Raw genomic sequence first — 21,729 nt, 5'->3', positions numbered from 1 at the left:
TTATTTTGTGGTATGCATCGTGTGACCGAATTACGTTACAAACGAGACTAGCTGATGGTTGCCTTCACAGTGCTACCTCTCGAAAATTACTCACCCTAAATAAAAATTTTTCCCATCCCCTACACTCACGTGTCACGCTAAACCGTTCAATCGTTACAGAATGATTTCGAAATTTCATTAAAACATTTTCTACCCCCGCATCCACCCCTTATTCCTCGACAGCGATGAACGACAGAATAAATATTGAATTTCAGCTGTTCTCGTTAATAATCTCTCACGTTTTATTATTCATTTTGGTTTTGCTTTGAGGGAAGCCCACTCGTACCGATACAACGAACAGACAAATTAATAAAACAGTACATCCGATTAAAATCATCAGCATTTGAGATATCTTAAAGGCACAGGCAACAGGTGGACACGAAAATTCACAAATACATACAAATATTGACTATTCATAGCACGGCCGGTTTCAAAGACATCATCAATTGCAAAATGATAAACATTAATTCTTCATCATCCTCTCCATTGATTTCAATCCAGGTTCACAGACACTGGGAAATGGATAATTAAATTAATCTACCCTAGAACATACTAATGACAAATAAATTAATCTGGCATTGGAAAATGATGAGTGATGAGGGCTAAATGGACCCTTCCGATTTCAAAACCATTTTTCAAAGTATTTTTCTCTCAGAGTCCTCTTCTGTAATGAGCTCAGCTCAATTAATCAATTCAAGTCACACGTCGAAAAGTATATTTTTTTAATTCACCAAGAATACACAAAAAAATATATATAACACATACATTTTATATATTTTTTCATATCGATTCGGCCAATCAAATATATTTTTAAATACACATTTCAATTAATAATGTTTATAAGTGCAAGATAAGTAGGATTTAAATTTTTGGTTTTATCGATAGATCTCGAAGAGTATTGATTTGAGATGGAACCGTCAAAGGACTTTTTCGTAGCTCATTAAATTCCTGAAAGGAAAGACCTTTTCATATTTTTTCCTAAAATCAATATCTTGTGAGATCGATGGATATTTAACAAAAATAAAATCCGACATATTTCACTCCAAATTACGCAGTTATGAATATAATAAAATCCGAAACATCCATTACCCCCTTTCCCTCCCATCGAGCATTACGAATATTTTACGTGAACAGAAAACAAATTTCGATATTCTCCAGTCTGTTCTCGTCACGAATAAATGTATGACAACTATCTCTATAATTATTTATACGAATAGTGGCTTGAGTGAGTCTGCTGGGCAAATAAATAACTCCCCTATTCGTATCATTACAATCAAATAGTAAAGCTTCATCGGTATAACACAGAAGTTGGATACACAAAAAAAAATGATAATTGCACTGGTTGACGCTATCGATTGCTCTCTAAACTCAAAACAAAAAAAAAATAGATTCAATGGATGAAATTCTCCTTCGACAACGCAAACAGCTTCTAATGCTTCTCTTCACTTTTGTTGGATCAACTCACGACAGTTGAAATTAATAGCTATATCATACATAACACTGCTCCATTACCCACTTTTAGCAGCAACAACTTCGTATTTACAATTTTTCATCTAACTAAAACTACAATTTCATATCTCATATAATTTTCCTTAATTTACTCATTAATGTTGGTTTGGATTATTTTAAATTCACCAGGTTTCAAAGTGTTCGTTTTAAAACCTCACACCTCCACTCCTTAATGTATTCTGTCTTCTAGTAAAATCGGACATATTTTGTTCTTCACCTTGTGTTTTTTTGTTTTTGCGAAAAACGTTGCCAATGCCTTCAAAATTCGGTAATACGTCGACGAATGTGAGAATTAAAGTGCGCAAGATACACAGAGACATCAGGATTGAATATTAATCGTTCAGTATTTTATAAAAAAATGCCTATTTCTTTAAGTATTAAGTCTGAATTTTGGTATTTCACTTCTCATATTTTTTCGCTCTGTTTCCATTTTTTCTACGGACTAACATCTGACAGAGCAGTGGCAGTACTCGACACTTGGTAGGATGATTATTGAACTTGTCTCAGAAGTAAAGAGAGAGACACTTTATTTGCGCAACGCAGCGTAAACAGGAGTGTCATCACGAAATAAAGATGTAACGGTAACAAATAAAATACGTATCAAGCAAAAGTATCGATTCCCATCAAGTTGCATCGAGAAATGTCAATCTAGGTATCTCACAAGGGGTAACAAGATGGAATAAAAGACTGTCGGACACCGAATTATTTATTTTCACCACCTCAGCATTGTAATCCCGAGAACTGCCTCAATCACCAATTACCATTATGAAATATATCACAAATTGACTATAAAAATGAACGCACAATTGTCGGAGGCTAAAGCGAAATAAAATAATCTAAAAGGGCATTGAGATTAATTCGACAACTGAATCTAATTGGAAGAAGCGAAGTGGCTTCAGCAATTCCATTGTATCGATCTTCATTAATTACAGTCAAAGGATTTATAAAAAACAATGAATTCGGTTGCCGACGTTGCTTTATCTGTTTATCGGCGTCTATACTTTGATGAAATTTCAACTGTTCACCAACCTCTCAATTAAAAACATTGAAAAAGCCAAACGTATTGGAGCGAATAAAAGCGAATTATTTGTCGGGAGTGGCTGAGCTGTGGAGATCGCTGAACAATTCGCACTTGTAAAACAAGCTCCATTATGCACATTGGCTGAGTTTTTGCATTACGGGCGATATAGGTATTGTGATGATGATATCTCAGTGGGTAACTGGCGTTGAGCCGTCAAACAATCATACGACACATGCGAAGTACGATTGACAGGAGTGCAAACCACGCTGATCGAGCTAGGGAACTGCGGGAGAGAAGGACACGAAGGACAACAAGTATTGTTCCAAACTGAATAGTCTTTTGGATCCAATATAATCTGTAAAAAAACAAACCAAAATCCACCGATCAATATTAAATTGCACAAGCATTAAAAAATAATTTTTCTGAGGATTGTGTTTACATTGACACACAATCGCGAGAAAACAAAATGAAAACTCACTTCATAATATGTGAACGAGCTGCTGGCAGTGTATCCGGACTCTCCTTGAGAATAAAGTGCCGTATCCCAAGTATATAATTCTCTAAATACGATGGCCAGTCGATCTGCTTGACGTCAAACATGAATATTTGACGATCCTCAGGGCTCAACTGCTCCCCAAGTTTCCTAACATTATCATCCCTAAAATTCCACTGTTGCGTTGTGAAGTACTCGAGGCAGCTAGCAGCTTTGCTCAATTTGGCCTGTACGCGTAGCATCATAGGCCTGGAGCCCTTGAGCCGAGCGATAAAATCTAGGATGTGCGCTGGCAATATGTGCTGAAATGCACCAGACAATTTGTTCATCAGTGAGTATTTCTGACACCGACCACCCGGATACCAAACAGCATCATTAGCCGGATGTATTCGACTGTATTTGAATGACAGCTCGATGAATTCCTTCCAGGTTATTGGATTTTGCTGGCCAGTGCAGCAGTTGTAGACTGTTATAGTGTCAGTGCGATGACTTGCTGTTTTCCATGCTGCACATATCATGAGATTTATGACAATGTCGACAGGAACGAAATCAGCGACTTTGTTCTCGTGACAGAGCATTGTTCTGAAGAAACCCTTGCCAGCAGCTGCTATTATTCCAGTTGGACCGTTGAGATTGTCAACCCAACCGGCCACTGGCTCTCGCAGCGATGACAGAACTATTGACGGCCTCACGATTGCCACTGGTAGTGAGCCACTCTCACCCTGCAGCATTGTTTCCGCAAGGGCTTTTGTGAATGTGTATGTATTTGGCCGACCGTCTATCAGTTTTGGTGTCAATTCCTCGATTAATTTGTCATTCATCCACCTTGTGCAGGCTATCACCTGCTCTGGGTCCTGCGGCGATGGATAAATTGTTTCTGATACGTCCGTACGGTCGCAGTTGCAGTAGGCTGTTGACACGTGAATCAGAGCCTGTGAAGAACAATTTAATTCGGCGTCAGCATAATTTTAATACCTCAGAGACTTTTTATTTTTTAGGAATAAGTAATTCGCTTAAATCAATTCTGGCGATTTATAAAAAAAAACATCTTCGGGATGTGGGATGATATTTTTCTATCGTTATTCTGAAGGAAGTGGAAATTACCGAGACTCTTTAGTTAGACGATAATGGATTCGCAGAAAAATTGAGGATAGTGGGTTTAGGTGTGTGGACGTATGCAAATATTTATTTGCTATGACGAATGTTGAGAGTTTGTTATTTATTACGTCACGCAGTTGGAATTGAAAATTCGAGAGCTCTGGAGTGAATGAGTGGAAATATTTTTCAATCATGTATGTATGAATTTATCAGCAACTCTGATGGATTCAATGCCTTCATGCATTAATTCGAATTTTCAATGGGAAATTTCTTACCTCGAGATTGACCATGCGATGGCAGAGATGCACCAGTCGCTCACTCCCTAACATGTTGATAGTAACAGAGAGTTTGAGGGCCTCATCGAACTTGACAGTAGCTGCTGAGTGAAAAACCACGGACACAAATCTCGTGAGGGTCTCCTGATCAGGTGCAGATATTCCTAATTCTGGCTCTGTAACGTCTCCCGCGATTGGAACTATTTTCGTGAGCTCGTGAGGGCTGTCACGACGCAGTTTATCGAAAAGCTAGAAGTTCCAATATGAAAACTATATTTTACCCATCTGCATCAACAACTTATTAATTATTTATCTGAAAAAATATCAGTTCCACCGAAAACCCCCAAGGGACCTTTTTCCGAGATAATTTAATGGGCTACAAAAAAGTCCCTCAAGGTATTCCCCTTGGATCAATAGTTACCGAGATAATTGAATTAATTCAATCAACCTAAACTGTGTTTTCAAATTAGCAACTGATTTCGTCGGCAACTTTGATGAATTTGATTGTTAAATGCTCGTATTTTAGTGGAGCAATTATAAATAATAAATTATGGAAATACATAATTTAATTGAGTATTGAGTTGTCCAATGAATATGATAACTCACCGGTGCATTGAGGAGCTCCTGTAACCTCTCAGTTACGTTTTGACTCTTCTTCGGTCTCATTAATAAATAAATATTCTTGATCCCGGGGCAGGACCTCAGCAGCTTTTCCACTAGGACTTTCCCCATGAAACCAGTCCCACCAGTTATGAAAATCGATCTTCCTCTGTAAAAGTCTTTGACGGACGTGTACTCTCCACCCGCCATCGTTGCCATTTCTTTCAATCAATTATCAATTATTTTTCACTTATCTCCAAATCCACAGCTTCTCGGGAAGAACCTTTGATATTTTTTATTTCCTCGATATGAAAATAGCGGGGAAATCGGGCTGACTGACGAGTGCGTTCGAGAGATAGTTTTTAAAAAATTTAATTTCAAAAACGAAGACTTGGTTTATGCGTAGTTGGTTGATAGTCAACGATTCTAGCACTTGTTAATTTCAATTCATCAGGAAAATACGTGGATCCATTCATTTCGTTCGTGCAATTCACCGTTCGTTATTCTGCAAGTGAAATAGATTATTGATTAATTAATTGATTGGGGGATAGTACAAATGATTTTTTTTTTCGACGAGTGAAATGTTAGATTCAGAGCTAGTGGAGGAGATATGGGGGACGATGAATTTGATAACAAGAGATAACATCTTTTATCTACTCCCTCTCCAACTGTCTCGACTCTTTTTCTTCCTCGTATTTCATTATTTTGTACTTAGTAGCAATTATTCAGTTATCTTCGTGAGCATCTTCGTGATAATCACAATCATCGAAACCGATAGTCTTATCGAATGTCACTAGTGATTCCTGAATTGCTGATTGAATTTTCGGTGAATGGGATAAAGATAGCGAAATTTTTATCATATCCTCTTTTGCAGGGCGAAATGAGAGCTACAAAAAAGATAGTCACTAAAATTACTGTATCTTTTTTAGATTCAAAGATATTCCCCGATTAATCGTGTCTTCAATTCCAACGTCAGGTTAAAAATCTCAACCCAATTACATTATCCGATTACAAACCATAAATAACCACAAGTTTAATAAATTATCCTACAATTGCTTCTCCCACAGACTGACGACTGCCAAATTGCGGAATTCACTCCCCGGAGATGATCGATACTCCAACTGGAAACCGTAATTTACAAAAGATGCCGGAGCCTTCCGAAAGTAAAAATGAGAAAAAAAAAACAACGAGTTGATGTTCGTTTGTCATCAAAATCATGGGCAACCTTAACCTGGATACACCCCACTTCCGGTGTTGGAGAATGGACCGAGGGAAATGGAGTGTCTCATAAAAGAGACCCAGAGAGACGAGTTGTCCTTGACGCAGGCGCACGTTTCCATCTCATTCACTGGTCCAGAGGATGACAGTCCCCACATCACACATCTGCATGTACATTACACATCTCGAGAGGAAAAAAAAAGGTGATGGAGCACACGGGAAGCGGATTCTTCTGGGGATTCCAGGTCACCGGCCAGGCGTCACCCAAATACACCAGCCAAACCCTACGAGAATCCCAGAGTGTAGGAAAAAAAAAAGGGGGATAACGAAGACACCGACCCCGTTAACGGCAAAACCCGTTATTCTATCGCTCCACCGCTTATGCGTTCATGGAGTTGACGCATCATTTATGCTGATAAGTTTTTTTTTTTCCCAGGACTCAATGAGCTAGTGCGTGCAAGTGCGACCTTGCGTGCACTTCGAGATCCTCTAATTAATTCTCATTGTTCTATACAATAGTCAACGAGAATTATGCGAGAGAATATTTGTATTGGGAAGACTTACTCATGAGGGTCATCCAGTACTTCATGAATTTTTATTGTACTTGCATTTATTTTTGTAGCGGGAAGAGAAAAACAGGTCTGCGGATATTTTGAATTTTTTTTTTTGGAAATATCTCTGGAACGAAGGGAGATCATCAAATTTTTGTAATGACTTTTTTTTTAGAACTCATTGAAAGCTACAAACGAATTCATTATGATAAATTCGATATCTCCCGTGGTTTCGGAGATATTCGGAAAAATGGATTATTTCGAATTATTATGTGGTATAGACTAGTTTTGCTACTTGTTTTAGGGGGAAAAATAAATAAAAATTGTGATGCAAAGTATGTGTGTCTACTTTATTGCCCTGATATTACCCAACGAGAATTGCCCAATAAATTTAACGAATTGCTCAATGAAGTGAATTTTTCGAAAGGGAGAAATGATTGGCCCTGAGTCGAAGGAAAAATTGAAATTGTAATAAACAGTGATTCGAAGGTGGACTGAAATGGAAATGAGTTTTCTCTCTGGTTATCGAGCTGGTTGAAAATGAATTCCCCTTCGGAAAAGTTTTCTTGGCTCCGATTCTATACATTAGTTCACGTTAGAATTAACGAGTTGTGGGTCTGATGGTGCGACCGGTCATTCACTGGATCATTGGGACTCCGAGATGTCGGCAATACCGGTTTCAGCTCGTTTCCGGTAAACCCAACAAAATGATTATAGACATGTGGATGACACGGGAAAACAAGAATACCAGTTTCAATGCTGTACCGAATGGCAATAATGCACATGATAGGTGCAAGTGTGCCAATAGGTCACTCATTTCCCAATCCATCCTCGCGAAAAAAGAGAATATATGGGGAAAATTGTGGGTGGGTAATCGGGAAAATAGTCATGAGGGATATTTTTTCGATTTCTTCGTTGTGCCTGGATTTTTCTACACATTGGCAAGGCTCTCGGCAATAGCACGACCTACTTTCTTATCTCACCGTGAATTTTACTCGAATTCAACACCAAAATTACCTCCGAATATTTCCAAACCAATCAGATTATCACATTATTTATTAATTATATCACATGGGAATTAACTTCGTTTTATTCTAATCGAATCTCCAAAGTTGACACGAATTTTATTAGCTGAACTGGACATTAATTACTATTGTTTAATTATTTGGGTGAATTTTTAAATAATTCAATAGTGGCTCCAGTTTAATCCTCGATTTATTCATTAACATTATTTATTTATTAACTCGGATTTTTGGAACGATTGGATTTGACATGTGAATTGTTATAAAAAATCTATTGAGCGTTTTGGATTGATGGGAATAGCTTGTGCAATAGGTCCCAGTGAAAATCGATCATCTAGGAAGTAAACCAAGCCCAATGATTCAGCACCAGCCCCGGCATTTGGAATGCACTAGACGGGAAAGTGGCCAATGTTATTGAAAAAGCCTCGAATGGCCTCGAGAAAACGACTCAATGCCGGTCTCCAATATCACGGTCGTGTCAACGAACCCAGATCATGATTCAATTTATCCCCTGCATTACGTCGAAAAAGTCATACCATCCAGCTCATGTCAACGGCTATTTATAATGTACCACTGTTCCAGACAATTCGCGCCTCCACCGCGATGACGTCGTCATTCCAGAATTACTTGCACGATTTCAAATAATTGCTATGTAAATTGTCCCACACTTGAGACACTCGAGGAAAAGATTGGCTAATTAGCTACCGGCCATTCTACAACCAACTGTCGCATTATCAAATAAATATTCAACGTCTCATTTTTTACTGATAACATTTACTCGTGATGATTTTTTATCAAAATCCAATACAAACTATCATTTTTTTATGCTAATCACTCAGTAGTCCCGTGTACTCCAAGAAAAAACGACATTTTAATTGTCATTCTTCCGAATACAGCAGGAGTCTGCAATAATTCTGACTCAATTCTCCAAAAATTATGAAAATTAAAGAAAAAGTTTATTATTTTTCAAAATCTTTCGCTCTGTGGTAATTCTCGTGGAATTATTACCTCGAAATTGATAATTTGGTTTAAGACTTTGAGAATAGAATTTTTATCTGTTATCAGTGACTTCTCAGGATATAATCAGCTTTCTTGAATCATCAAATAGGATTTTCAGTTTTTCCCGTTTTTCACGGGGTTACAAAAAAATGATGGAAAAATTCAACGGGAATGGAGTAATTGTGGTGAAAAAAATTCCTCCAATCAATATTTTAACAGCGTCCACCGACAGTTATGAAAAAGGAAAATGGGACTGGTGATACCGCTACTCGGACTGAATTCAACCCGTTCGCAACTTTCGCGCGCTTGTAATAGCGATGCCGACGTCGATTTTCAAATTAAAATCTAAACCTAAAAAAATCAATAATCCGACGAGTCAATCAATAAAAAATCACAAAAAGTCCGATTGCTATTTCTTCACTCACAATTCACTCCGATTTTAATATTTCCCAATTGAAGAAATTGCCGATGGATTCCACAACCGATGATTAATGCTCCAGTACACCCTCGGGGATTAATCGTGAATTTTTACCTCGGGTATTGTATCCTCAGCGTAATCACTGTTAATTCACAATATCGATTATAGTTGAGTGTCAGGAATCGCTTGTGCACACACCGCCGATACGAAGAGGTGACTGCGTGTTCTGGGCCCCATACCGGACCCTTATATCATCCGAGAAACCGGTGCCCCCTCTTTTCCCCCATCCACCTACACGTCAATCGACTCTTGCACTCATCAAATATATTCTTCATTATTTTTTTAAACACACAATAAACAATAATTATTGCACCGACTCGCAGGTCAATACCCTGATTAATAAAGAAATTGAAAAATCGGTCATAAATAAAATTATGCAGAAGTTTTTAGTCAATCGGATAATGAAATGTCATTTTTTTCATTTACTTTCTTTTCTGTCCTTGAACTTTTTAAATCTAGTGTGAAATATTCGATTGAAATTATATACAAATGGGAATTAGTACCGATTTATTAACAACATTGATGCTGTATAATAAATTAATGTTCGTACTTATTCAGGAAGTGAATTTATAAAACAATCATTTTTTTAAAGAAAGCATCAAAATGGTAAATTTACTAGTTTTTATCTGTGTGGGACTTTTGTACTCATTTTCCAATGCATCGGCAAGCGATTTTAATTTTCATGCGAATCAGTATGAACTGACAAAAAGTAGTCCTGACTTCTTCTAGGCGTCCACACATTGATTATTCCAATTACTTGAATTTTTTAATGAAAAAATTTTTAATTTATACCATTTTCAATTCACAGGAATAAATTAAATTTCTCAAATTTTACTAACAAATAAAAAAAAGAATTTCTGGTATTTTTTCCAAATCAATTATTTTTGAGATCATTTCCAGAGTCAAAACTACAAAATTCGAGTCACAGGAATTTCAAGTGAATTTTGTTTTAAGAAAATGATTAATTAAAAAAGAATGATCGCGAATCAATAAAATCATAAATTGTTTTGGATACATTCTTCTAATGACTATTTTGTACCGACTCGACCAAGTGGAACATAACAACTTGCTTGATTAAATCTTGATTAATTATATTATCATCATCATTAGAGTGCGTCGATCAAGAGGTTTCAAAATGAAAAACAAACGAAATATAAACATCCTCTCTATAATCACTATTTACCGAGATAATCGACAATTTACGGAAGAAAAAGACGCAATTATCGCAGTATTTTTAATCAACTCCCCATTGAGATTTGTCTCGGTTTAATTATATCAACATCTGTTGAAATAATTTGTTTCCGAGATAAACCGGAGAACAGCGTGGGATCACGAGATGACAAATCATTTTTATTGCGAATAAAATCAATTCTCATAATCAAATAATTAGCAATAATCAACATTCTTATAATGATTCCCCATTCCCCATTTATACATCGCCACAGACAATCTGTGAATAATTCGCTTCAATCTCTGATATTCCGTTTTGACTTGAAATTATTGAATTCCCAAATTTTTCTAAATATTGAATTCGATATTTCTATTGAGTATAAGAATTCTCTCATCCGGTGAATGGCCGTTACGGAATTATTTTCGTAATAAGTAATTCCCAAATATTATTCAACCCATCGAAAGAAGAGAAAGGATGTCCTTCTCCATTCAAACAGAATTTGTTTTGATTGAGAGTCTAAAATTTGAAGTTGGAATTTCCATCGGACGCACACGAATTTTTGGAGAATTTCACGAAAAACGAAAACAACACGTGCATGAAATGACAACAAATGTTGAGACTAATGAATGAGATGATGGTGGGATTGTGACGTTTCGCCAAATGTGGCAGGCTTTCAGAGTCTTGACGTAATGAATCTGAGATATTGAGACACCGTTTCCTTGGCCCCCTAATCCAAGTCATTAGTTATTTCTCCAATTTACGTCGATCTCCAACATAATTTATGAATATGGAGATAAATATCTTTCAAATATACCATTACGTTTTCGATGAAATTTACGGTACACTTCTTGGAAATCCGAAAGGATTTCGCAATTAAAAAGTTCAAACTGTTATCAAAAAATCATTTAAAACCGTAAATTGTCCTCCAATTATCCCACACTTCACCGTGGACTCCCGAAAAATTTCCGAGAATTATATATTAATTAATATTATTATTACACATTAATATTCCCCACAATCAATCAAAATTCATCCTCCAAAATCTAATTGACCAACGAAGAGGATTATCTCATAATCTAACAGAGATAGCGAAATTTGTATAATAACTTTTTTCGTAGCTTTCAATTAGCTCTAGAAAAAATGTTCTACAGAATTTTCTGTGGCTCTCTCAGGCTGAGAGATATTCGTCCAAAAATTCTATTCATTGCCCTTTCTTTCCTGACAGATGGATTCCTTTTGATAATTTTCAGTGAATTGGCCATGAAATTACAATTTTATTGACTGCGTAAAAACCTTAGATTGAAGAATGGAGTTAACAACAGATATGACGAATTCTCGAAAAAAAATTGACCTTTAATTGTCAACAATTAATCATTAGCACTGCAGTAATATGGTGCATAAGTGACAGTAGGAAGTAACGAGCAGTGCTCTAATTATTAAAGCTATCGATGTTTTCAATATTACAAGTACATCTCGTCATGTACACCTGTATTGTTCAACACAACTTGTTAGCGGATAAATATGAAACTAGCGATAATTCATGGAGCGATGTATCACGCTTGCGCAACACATGGGATATCGTATAATCACCGAAAGAATACGAATGGCTTCTTCTTATAAATTCCATATTTTAAAATTCTAATCAGACCAATGGTGAAACAGTCCGTAAATGATAGAACATCTCAGATAAAACCTGGAATTTACAGAAGATTTCGGAATTCCCATGTGTCCACAGAATTCTGTGGAGGAATTCTGAAAACCGGAAGAGTCCAGTTTTTCCAGGAAATTCTTCAACATTTATTATTGATTTATCTCGAAAACTATCGTTTCGCGGCGGAAGTGGTTGATGACTTTTTTTTAGCTGATTAAATTTTTGATGGATAAAGTCTTTTGAGATTTTTTTCTAGAGTCGATGGATTCGGGATAAATTGGTGGTTAATATAATAATGATTGAGTTCACCATTTCGCCAGTGATTTTCGCATGGAGGTGCTCTCAAGTTCTGGATCTGATACCAAAATATGTCGAGCTCTATAATATTCCGTATCAGCTCGAGCACTCTTCATTTTCGATAGTGAAGTTTCACGCAAACTGGTGATAACAATTCTTATCACATCTCTCGTGGAGAATCAAAATTGCTCGGTCTGTTTGGCCTTCAACCGCGAAATCAATATTCAGTGGAAAAAACTAGTGCCCTGAAATGAAAAATCACTTGGCTCAATGAAATCTCAGGCAGATTAATTCCCAAATTCATTTCTGAAATTCGTCAACCTTTAGAAAAATTCTCCCCGCCTGAATTTTTTCGTATCGATATCAAACTCTCGGATAACTCCCAAGAATACAACAAAGACCTATAAATTTCATTGCAACAATCATAAATTTTCTGGAGCAGCACTAGAATTTTTAATGGCCGGTAGCTATCAAAGCAACCAAAATGATAAGAATTAAATAACTCGAATGTTAATTCCTTCTGGAAAACTGCTCTCACAAACTAATAGTCCAAATTAAACTTTGAATTTAATTAACTCAAAAAAAATCGTGTTATTTCCCCTCAAAATGATTTTCCAAAATTAATCGATTATTAATGATCGATAAAAGAATACAATTATTTCGCTTTGCCCTTCGAATTTGAATACACAATATTTTTTTCTCCCTGCTCGTCAATTTTCCAAGCGAGTAAGAATCTAGAACAGGAGAACATCCACTCGGATCTGGAGTGCACGAGACAATAAGCAATATTGACTGCCCAGAAGTTGCCCTGATTACAGTTTCAACGGAGTCCCCCTATCACCATTACCCTCCCCCATTAATTACCCCCAAACCGAGCATTCCAACCGCCTCAAACGAGTTTCAATGGGTTAACACGAGCTCTCGCAAAATTATTGAATCACAAAACGTGTCTTGAGTCGAGGGGCGGTAGAACATCCGCATTGGGCGGTGGTGCAATTGCATGCCATAAAAAAAAGTATATATCAAAAAATATATAAATATTAAAAATCTCCAAATCCCATCTCCCCAGCCTCCCCTCGATTTATCCGAAAAAACTACAATAACAATTTTATTTAAAGCCTAAATTTAAATGAAATCGAACTGACCTATTTTAATTAATATTTTTCTGAGGAAGAGATTATTGAAAAATCAACCCCCAGATCCATTTAAAAAATTCTCCAGAGGCTAGAGACTCCAAACCCCGAAGACAATTTCCTCCATTGACTCCAGGTCTCCAGTCAATGGGCGAAATCCCGTGTTAACGAATCCAGCGGAATTCAACGACGAGAGGGAGAGAAAATTGAATCGGTCGGGGTCGAGATTCCTCGGCTGTCGCCGGTCGCGTGATGTCTCGGGGGTGAAAAAGCTCCTGGAGCTCTTCCAGTGGTAAACCCGGAAAAACCAATTGGAGATGAGTTACCCTGGTGTAACGAGGAAACCTCGACAACGACAGTATCAACGAGATAATGAATTCATCGTGACGATCACTGTTCTATTCCGATTTATTAAGTTTCCCCGGATTATCCGGTGGGTTCAGCCACCCCTTGGTGGAGAAACCGATGAGGGACCGATGAAGAGGAATGATGAGGGAGAATCGCCCAATTGAGCCTCTGGCAGTTGTTCCAATTGGAGATGCGATGGGTGTGGATGAAATAATTTGTCTTCATCGGGTACTTAGGCGCGGCTCGAGAGACTTTTTCTCAGGTATCCCACCTCCCCCCTCGGGCTGAGGGTGATTCAAGATAACTCACCGAAATTGACTGATCCGTCGAATTGATCCGGGATAAATCAGCTGATTGATGATCAACGATTGTTTCAACGATTGTTGATGGTTGTTTGGTGACAACTTTAACACAATAACTCACACTTTTCCCGGATTTCACACTTTTCGATATCTTCCCGTCTCACGCCAACCGAGTCCGCCATCTTGGGGCAACTGCCAAGTATATTACCAGGAGAGTTAACACATGAGCGAGAAAAGTTACCAGAATTTCACTAAATTTCAACCCGCCGCCCTATCACGGGGGGTTGGTTAAGCTCGCGCCCATTTACACTTCGTTTTTTCTCGGTCAGCTTCGCCGTTGGGCTTTACGGTTCGGGGCGCCACGAGTACAACCGAGCGCGCACGAAGTTGGTTAAGGGGTGAGCCCGCTTATTTTCAATTTCAACAGATTGCCCCTTCGCCCTTCTTCCTTTTTTATTTATATTATAGTTTAAGAAGGATTAAAATCAAATTATTATTATTATTATTGTTATTATTAATTATTAAAAGGAGACGGCAATTTTGAGTCGAGATTTAATCGATCCACAGGTTTCCAGACATTTATAAAAAACCATGAAAAATGAGAAGATATCGGGGACAATTCTTTATTTAATAAATTTATTGAATAAATAATATATATGAGCTGCTGGAAGTGGGGGATGTTTAATTTCATTTCATTATTCAATAAAGTGGAGATAACCCACTGAAACAAATAACAGATTCTAAGAGAGGAATTAATAAATGTTGATTTTAGTAGAATATTTCTTTTTAATCTCGGAATTCGTGAATCTTGTAAATCCTCACATAAAAAAATTTTTCCAAAGTCCAACACACAGAAGGCTAAAGTCGAGTGGATTTAGGATATTTCAGTTGTACGCAAAAAATTATGGAAAAAACTTTTTATTAGTTTATGGCAGATGAAAGTCGCATATATCAGCATTCAGAGTGATCTTTTGCGTCAGAGGATTCTTCGGAATTCATAACAAGTGAATAATGACGCGAATAATTAATTAATGTGACAACAATGAGCCATCGACTTTGGCCGATGGGGTATGGGTCCACTGGTCATTTCTGGCCACGTGGAATTTCAATAACTCAATAATAAACTCGTCGAAGGATTGGGGTCAATCGTACGAGTTACTAAATAATTCGGGTGATGGAATTTGCCGAGTTGGCGGGATTTCAGCGATATTGGCGATCTGGGGAGCGGGTGAGGAACGTTCTGGACTTTAGTTGGTGACGGAAGAGCAATGAGAAAGTACTCGATTAATCGGTCATTGTGCGGGGGGACAGTTCTGTTGACGGGGGCCACTGGATTCATCGGGGGATCGCTCCTGGAGAGGATCTTGGAGCTCGATCCTGGACCCAACTGCGTTTACGTCTTGGTCCGGAAACGCGAGGGGATCAGTCCCAAGGCGCGGATTGATAAAATCCTTGCGTCACCTGTAAGTCTCATTCTAGGTTCAAATCCACACACGTTGTACCGGCAATATATTCTTCTGATTGTTTAAGCTATTCGTGAGACTGAAACCCGAGGCCCTGCGGAAGGTGAAAGTCATTCCCTGTGACTTGACAGCTGGAAATCTCGGGCTGTCCGATGGCGATCGGCAAATTCTTTTGTCCGAATGCACCCACGTATTCCACTCCGCGGCATTCATATCTTTTGCAGCTCATCTCAATTCCGCGGTACGCATTAATTTACTCAGTACGCGTCATCTCCTGGGACTGACCAAGCGCATGCCAAAACTTCGGGCTATGGTGCATGTCTCAACGGCATACGCTAATTGCACTAGAAACAGCGATGAGGTACTCCAGGAGAGACTTTACCCGTCATCGATGGAGCCGTCATCCTTTATTGACATGGTGAGGGAAGAGTATCGTTGAGTCATCGTGCGTGATCGAATGATCGTCATCGCTATGATGAGAAAAATTCTCGGGACTGAATAAAATTTTAACGAAAGTCCTGAGACATTTCTGGGCAAATTTTCCATCAATTTGAGAGACATATTTTTTTTTCAGATGGAACGCATGAGCTGCGAGGAGATAAACCATAAAACTGAGGAAATACTCGGCAATCACGTGAATACGTACACTTTTACTAAACAAATGGCGGAGAATCTTCTAGCAATGGAACGTGGAAACGTACCACTTTCCATCATAAGACCGAGTATCGTGTTGAATAGCTGGAGCCAACCGACTGTTGGTTGGGTGGATAACGTCAACAGTGGAGCCTGTGGCTTCATCGCCGGTATTGCCAAGGGATTATTCCGCACGTCTGTACAATCCTCATTTAAATCCACTCGACTAATTAAAATCGAGAGTCAATTGCCACCGGAGCTCACACAGCACACTCGAGCTTTTAAATTTCAATTGACAGATCTCTCATTTCTCCTCGATCGACATCGCTCTGCTTCATATAAATAATTAAAAGCCTAAAATAATAACTTCTTGTGAAAATCGAAATGTTTATTGTACTCGAGAATTTTTTATTTTATATTCTTTTCTTGGTGAAAATAATTGAAGTTGAGAGATATATGAAAGGATCATGAAAGGATTTTGATGGAGAAATCGAGAGAAGTCGAGTTTAGTATTCCTCTCGAATTGTCATAAAAAAATCTAATGGCAATGACGATTTATTAATTAGATTCCAGGCAACCCCGAATACTCTGTTGGATGTAATCCCTGTGGACATGGTGGTATCGACGATTCTTGCAGCAGCAGAGAGAGCCCACCAGGATCCCGAGAACCTCCACATCTTCCACTGCACCTCCAACACCATAAATCCCACCACCTGGGACGAATATTGTGAAGAAGTGGTGAGAGCCTGTCGAGAGCATCCCTGCGAAAATCTCCTGTGGTATCCAAAAGCCAGAATCAGAAAAAATTACCTGAGGAATCTTCTGGTCCTCTACGTCTTTCAGATAATCCCGGCATTCATAATCAACTCCATTTCTCCTATCTGGAACTTCGACAAGAGCGAATTGTAAGACTTTTCTCGGCCTTTCGATACAAACAGCTTGACATTGACCGATTTCTAGATTTCGTAACGTCTGACATGAATATTATTTGCTGATGGACTTCAACTCGACGATTTGCGTTCGACTAATGATTCTCGGGATCCTCATCTACATGTTTACATTCAATACGTTTACTCTTTGTAATCGTTTTTTTTTTGTTATACAGAAAACTCCGTCCATTTAAAAAACTCTTGTCTCATTTATTACGATTTAAGTATTTTTGTTTTGATTCTGTATAAATGTAGAAATCGACAAAAATTGAAGTAAGTACTTGTGACTACAGCACCTATGACCCAGTTAATTATCATTAGTTAATTATTTGTATAATTCCCGTTAAAATGACACGATAAAAAATTAATGGGGACTTTAAATGGCGATTGGATAATATCATGACTGAATTTTGATTCCTCAGGATTTATCAAGTCCAGCGGAGATACCTGAAGGGAAATTCCTACACTTCATTTTTCTCCACTCACCAGTGGAAATTCGATCGACGTAACACCCAAGTCCTTCAGGACGCACTTGCTCCGGATGAGAGGGAGGTCCACCCCATGGATCCCCGTCTCATCAACTGGAGGAAGTACTTCGAGATATGCGTCGTGGGCACCAGGAGATATTTCCACAAGGAATCATCTGCGACGACTGAACGCGCCCGTCAGCAGATGAAACGGTAAATTTACAATATCATAGAATTCAAATAGCGAGATGAGAGGCTGTTGATCTCAGGGTGAACGTTCCTGTAGAAAGTTGCTTCCACTATTTTTCCAGCAAAAATGGAAAGATAAATAACATGCAGTATTGATAGCCACGTAAAATTACTAGTTCGTGTATTTTTTTCATTTTGTTTTGCAGATTGAAAATAACCGCTGAACTCACACCGTTTTTTATATTCGCACTCTTGACGTATGCCATGATGAATATAGGAATTTCCTGGAGCATCGCATCTATTTTCAGTGCAACAATCGTCCTGTTCTTCATTTGGTTGTAATTATCCATGCGTCTGATTTTATCAACAATTTTTAGTTATTTCTGATTAATAAATAATTACCTTCACCGTATCATGAACTTGAATCATCTACTCCATAAAATCTATCCCTGATCATTTAATAAATAAATAAAATAATAACATAATAACATTGACTTGAGTCAGAGAAAAGCGATTTAAAAAATTGAAATTATTGTCAAAAAAATTATTTTTGACAGCTGCAGGAAAAAACAAATAACAATTGAAAATTGAGAACCCCTGGAGAACTAGCGGCTCATCGACACTGAATTCATCTTCGTCTGACAGGGGAGAATTCTCGAATGCTTCTCTCTCGTTTGGAATTCCACTCCTATCTCCTAGCATGTGGCATAACGTTGAGGACTCAGTTGTATTTGTTTCAGTTGGTTTCCGTCAGTTCTAGTGACTAGAACCAAGAACAGTCTTCTGTTCCATTCCATTTTGTTGTGGTCCATTCATTCAATTCTCCAATTTTTTAGAAATAAATCCCCTCATCCAATTGCCAAATCTAATTAATCCCAGTGCATACGATGGCATCACGAGTGGTCGATTATTATCGCGGGAAATGCATTTTTATCACCGGGGGCACCGGCTTCCTCGGCAGTTGCCTGATCGAGAAACTCCTCAGGTGTTGTCCGGATGTCAAGAATATTTATTTACTCATCAGACCGAAGAAGGGGAAGGAAATCACCGAGCGTCTCGAGGAACTCACCAAAAACTCGGTAATCACTCGTTTATTTTAATCAATTCACTGATTAGGTTAGGGTTTTTCGTCAAATGGAGTTATTTGTGAGGTTAATCGAGGCCTCAGGTTCGTTCAATTGTTCCCCTGTTAGAATCATTCAATCCAACACAAAAATTAATTGTCCACTATAAAATAAAACAAATAAATAGTTTCCTCAAATTATTTCTCTCAAAATTGTTCTTAAATAATTCATAAATCTCCTTTAACTGATCCTATGAGAACGAGTCAGGAGTCTTTTCAATCTCTAGAAATATGTCTCTAGGTGTGAGGTAATTCGAGAATTTATTTCGCTGTGATGTTAAATTGTGGAGATATCTCACTCGCGCTTTGAGTGATTAATAATTGATGTTGACGATGTTATTCACAGGTGTTTGATCGCCTGAGGGAAGAAGGGAAGACAGATTTATTCTCGAAATTAATAGGAGTGAGTGGTGATGTCGGTGATGAGAACTTGGGACTGTCCTCCGAGGAGAGATTGACAATTGTCGAACATGTCGAAGTCATATTCCATTCGGCAGCAACACTGGACTTTGAAGCGGGTTTGAAGTCCGCTGTTGATATTAATCTCCTTGGTACACGAAGAGTCGTTCAGCTTGCTCAAGAAATTAGAAATCTCAAGGTGAACCAGCCTCTATTATTATTCACATCTGCCTCATTTTCGTTATTTGATTTTCTCGTTGTATTTAATAGCGGGATTATGATTTACGGTATGAGTTCTTTTCAGGCACTTGTGCACGTTTCGAGTGCCTACGTGAATTCCTTCCTTCTGGAGACTAAAGAGCAGATTTATCCACCACCAGCTGATGTCGATGAAGTCCTTGCACTTGTTGGGGAAAAGGATGAGAAAATTATTGACAGAGAGACTCCCAAGCTATTGAAAAATCATCCAAATGCTTACACTTTCTCTAAACATCTCGCTGAACACGAGGTCGTCAATGGGTCCATCCCTGCGGCCATCGTCAGGCCCTCTATGAGTACGTTCAATAGTTGAGATACCAATGAAATGAGAATAATTATCATTAGGATAATTATAAAGTTATAAAAATAATAAATCAACTGTGAGAAAAAAGACTGGGATAGAAAATATTGTTCACAGTTACTGGAGCCTGGCAGGAGCCCATCCCCGGATGGACGACTTCCAAAAACGGTCCCCAGGGTTTTCTAATGGGTGCCAGCAAGGGAGTAGTTCGCAGACTACCTGTTGCAAGTGAACTTATCTACGATTACATCCCAGTGGATACCGTCGTCAATGCCCTGATCGTTGCTGCCTACGTCATTGGACGTGACAAGTAGACATCCTTTCCTTTCTCCACTGACCTCTCACTTCTCCAGTATAATTTTCCATTTTTTATCCAGGAACACTGGAATAAAGGTCTACCACTGCACCTCGAGTACGTGCAATCCATTCCAGTGGGTGAAGGTTGAGTCGAAAATAAATGGATATCTCCACAAGTATCCGTTGGCTAGTGCTGTCTGGTATCCCCATCTGAAACTGGTGCCCTCGTTGTGGCTCTATCGAATCTCCTCCATTTTTGTTCACATGATTCCAGCTTATGTACTTGATACTGTCACGAAAATCGCTGGAGGACGACCCATGTACGTATTTCCCTCAGCTCATATAAATGAATATGAGAGTTATGACGAATTTATTTTTTTTTTGATTGAATTGCATCGAATTTAGCTCATAAAAATTAATTTGATAATTGATTCAAGACTGGTCCGACTGCACACAAATGTCAACAACTCGTTGGGTCGTCTCGAGAGATTTATTTTCACCGAGTGGAAATTTCAAAACCCAAGAATGATGGAGTTGCACGAGTCGTTATCCAGTGAAGAGAAGAAGCTGTTCAATCTCGACGTGAGATCGCTATCGTGGGAGGACTACTTCGTGAACCTGACGAAAGGTGTCAGGGTGTACCTGAGTAAGGAGCCCCTGAAGACCCTGGGAAGAGCCCGTTCAAAGGACAACGTGTGAGTAGTGGTGGCTCCATCAACTCATAATCAATCATTAAACGATAATTAAACGAAATGATAAATTAATTTTAGACTACTGGTGGCTCATCTGGGACTTCAGGCAGCTCTTCTGGGTCTCGTCTGGTGGATTTTCAAGTCCATCCTGGGAGCTACCTGGACATCAACTGGCATGATCGTCCCCATAGTCTATCTTCTCTTCAGTCAACTCTAAATCTCATTCTCAATTCAAATATTTAATATATTGTCATCGAGGCATCGCCATTTACAAAATATTCAATTAGCCAAGTGATGAAGTGATATAATTTAACTCTTTTATTTATCCACTCATCCAGACAACTATCGATCTACAGTGAAAATGTTCAAATATCTTTAGTAGTTCCGTGAATTTATTATTCTGTTCTGGGGATTCCAAAGTAAAACGAATAAAAAATTGGAATTATAAAACTTTACCAATTGGCTGATGATTTCCTGATGATTTCCCACAAAAATCATTCGGTCTGCACCGATTCATCGATCCATTCCTCATTGCCTCATATGAACATAAATATTACGATAAATATTGGGCAACTGGGTAAATGACGGATTACGGATGAATTCATATTATGCAATTCTCAGATTATCGCACAGTTACGATTTTTATATCAAAACTTTTATTCCACTACTCTGTCTCATCTCCCGGTAATTCCGGAAATTGCATTCATTATCCTAGTACCGTGAATATGCTAATTCCTCATTAACGAGAAGATTCCAATTATGTGAAATGACTG

General features: G+C 38.2%; 3 protein-coding genes across 5 annotated transcripts; 2 read left to right on the top strand and 1 right to left on the bottom strand.

Annotated features, from left to right (window-relative positions):
• Nucleotides 1-1,019: 1,019 nt before the first annotated feature.
• Nucleotides 1,020-14,390, bottom strand: LOC105263307 (putative fatty acyl-CoA reductase CG5065). Of its 3 annotated transcripts, none has more exons than XM_011299434.1 (5): nt 14,213-14,390; nt 5,042-5,540; nt 4,436-4,684; nt 3,048-3,994; nt 1,020-2,924 (listed from the first exon to the last, which is right to left on the bottom strand). In XM_011299434.1, exons 2-5 carry the CDS (start codon nt 5,252-5,254, stop codon nt 2,783-2,785), a joined length of 1,551 nt encoding a protein of 516 aa, XP_011297736.1. In that variant the 5' UTR covers nt 5,255-5,540; nt 14,213-14,390; the 3' UTR covers nt 1,020-2,782. The 3 variants fall into 3 exon arrangements, with proteins under 3 accessions (XP_011297736.1, XP_011297735.1, XP_011297737.1); XM_011299433.1 differs by lacking the exon at nt 14,213-14,390 and adding an exon at nt 9,358-9,456; XM_011299435.1 differs by lacking the exon at nt 14,213-14,390 and adding an exon at nt 9,251-9,351.
• Nucleotides 14,391-15,296: 906 nt separating this feature from the next.
• On the top strand, nt 15,297-18,290 carry LOC105263306 (putative fatty acyl-CoA reductase CG5065). The gene is made up of 6 exons (XM_011299431.1): nt 15,297-15,668; nt 15,736-16,086; nt 16,243-16,496; nt 16,868-17,206; nt 17,653-17,910; nt 18,093-18,290. The coding sequence occupies exons 1-6, from the start codon at nt 15,474-15,476 to the stop codon at nt 18,226-18,228; spliced, it is 1,533 nt and encodes a 510-aa protein (XP_011297733.1). The 5' UTR covers nt 15,297-15,473; the 3' UTR covers nt 18,229-18,290.
• A 241-nt stretch (nt 18,291-18,531) lies between these two features.
• LOC105263305 (putative fatty acyl-CoA reductase CG8306) lies at nt 18,532-21,411 on the top strand. Its single transcript, XM_011299430.1, has 7 exons — nt 18,532-18,965; nt 19,356-19,607; nt 19,713-19,962; nt 20,085-20,277; nt 20,345-20,584; nt 20,702-20,959; nt 21,035-21,411. Exons 1-7 carry the CDS (start codon nt 18,774-18,776, stop codon nt 21,171-21,173), a joined length of 1,524 nt encoding a protein of 507 aa, XP_011297732.1. The 5' UTR covers nt 18,532-18,773; the 3' UTR covers nt 21,174-21,411.
• The last annotated feature ends 318 nt before the right edge of the window (nt 21,412-21,729 follow it).

This window comes from Fopius arisanus, unplaced genomic scaffold (assembly GCF_000806365.1).
Source record: "Fopius arisanus strain USDA-PBARC FA_bdor unplaced genomic scaffold, ASM80636v1 scaffold00014, whole genome shotgun sequence".
Taxonomy (NCBI): domain Eukaryota; kingdom Metazoa; phylum Arthropoda; class Insecta; order Hymenoptera; family Braconidae; genus Fopius; species Fopius arisanus.
Note: the sequence above shows the minus strand (reverse complement) of the source record. Positions and strands in the feature narration are given on the sequence as shown.

What these genes read in the sequence shown, in the direction of transcription:
- LOC105263307 (XM_011299434.1), bottom strand. Translation starts at nt 5,254, where the DNA reads ATGGCAACGATGGCGGGTGGAGAGTACACGTCCGTCAAAGACTTTTAC. An exon ending in AGGAGCTCCTCAATGCACCG is followed by an intron (nt 4,685 to 5,041) that starts GTGAGTTATCAT and finishes TGGAACTTCTAG; the next exon opens with CTTTTCGATAAACTGCGTCG. An exon ending in ATCGCATGGTCAATCTCGAG is followed by an intron (nt 3,995 to 4,435) that starts GTAAGAAATTTC and finishes TGTTCTTCACAG; the next exon opens with GCTCTGATTCACGTGTCAAC.
- LOC105263306 (XM_011299431.1), top strand. Translation starts at nt 15,474, where the DNA reads ATGAGAAAGTACTCGATTAATCGGTCATTGTGCGGGGGGACAGTTCTG. An exon ending in AACTTCGACAAGAGCGAATT is followed by an intron (nt 17,207 to 17,652) that starts GTAAGACTTTTC and finishes TTGATTCCTCAG; the next exon opens with GATTTATCAAGTCCAGCGGA. An exon ending in GCCCGTCAGCAGATGAAACG is followed by an intron (nt 17,911 to 18,092) that starts GTAAATTTACAA and finishes TTTGTTTTGCAG; the next exon opens with ATTGAAAATAACCGCTGAAC.
- LOC105263305 (XM_011299430.1), top strand. Translation starts at nt 18,774, where the DNA reads ATGGCATCACGAGTGGTCGATTATTATCGCGGGAAATGCATTTTTATC. An exon ending in TACGTCATTGGACGTGACAA is followed by an intron (nt 20,278 to 20,344) that starts GTAGACATCCTT and finishes TTTTTTATCCAG; the next exon opens with GAACACTGGAATAAAGGTCT. An exon ending in GCCCGTTCAAAGGACAACGT is followed by an intron (nt 20,960 to 21,034) that starts GTGAGTAGTGGT and finishes AATTAATTTTAG; the next exon opens with ACTACTGGTGGCTCATCTGG.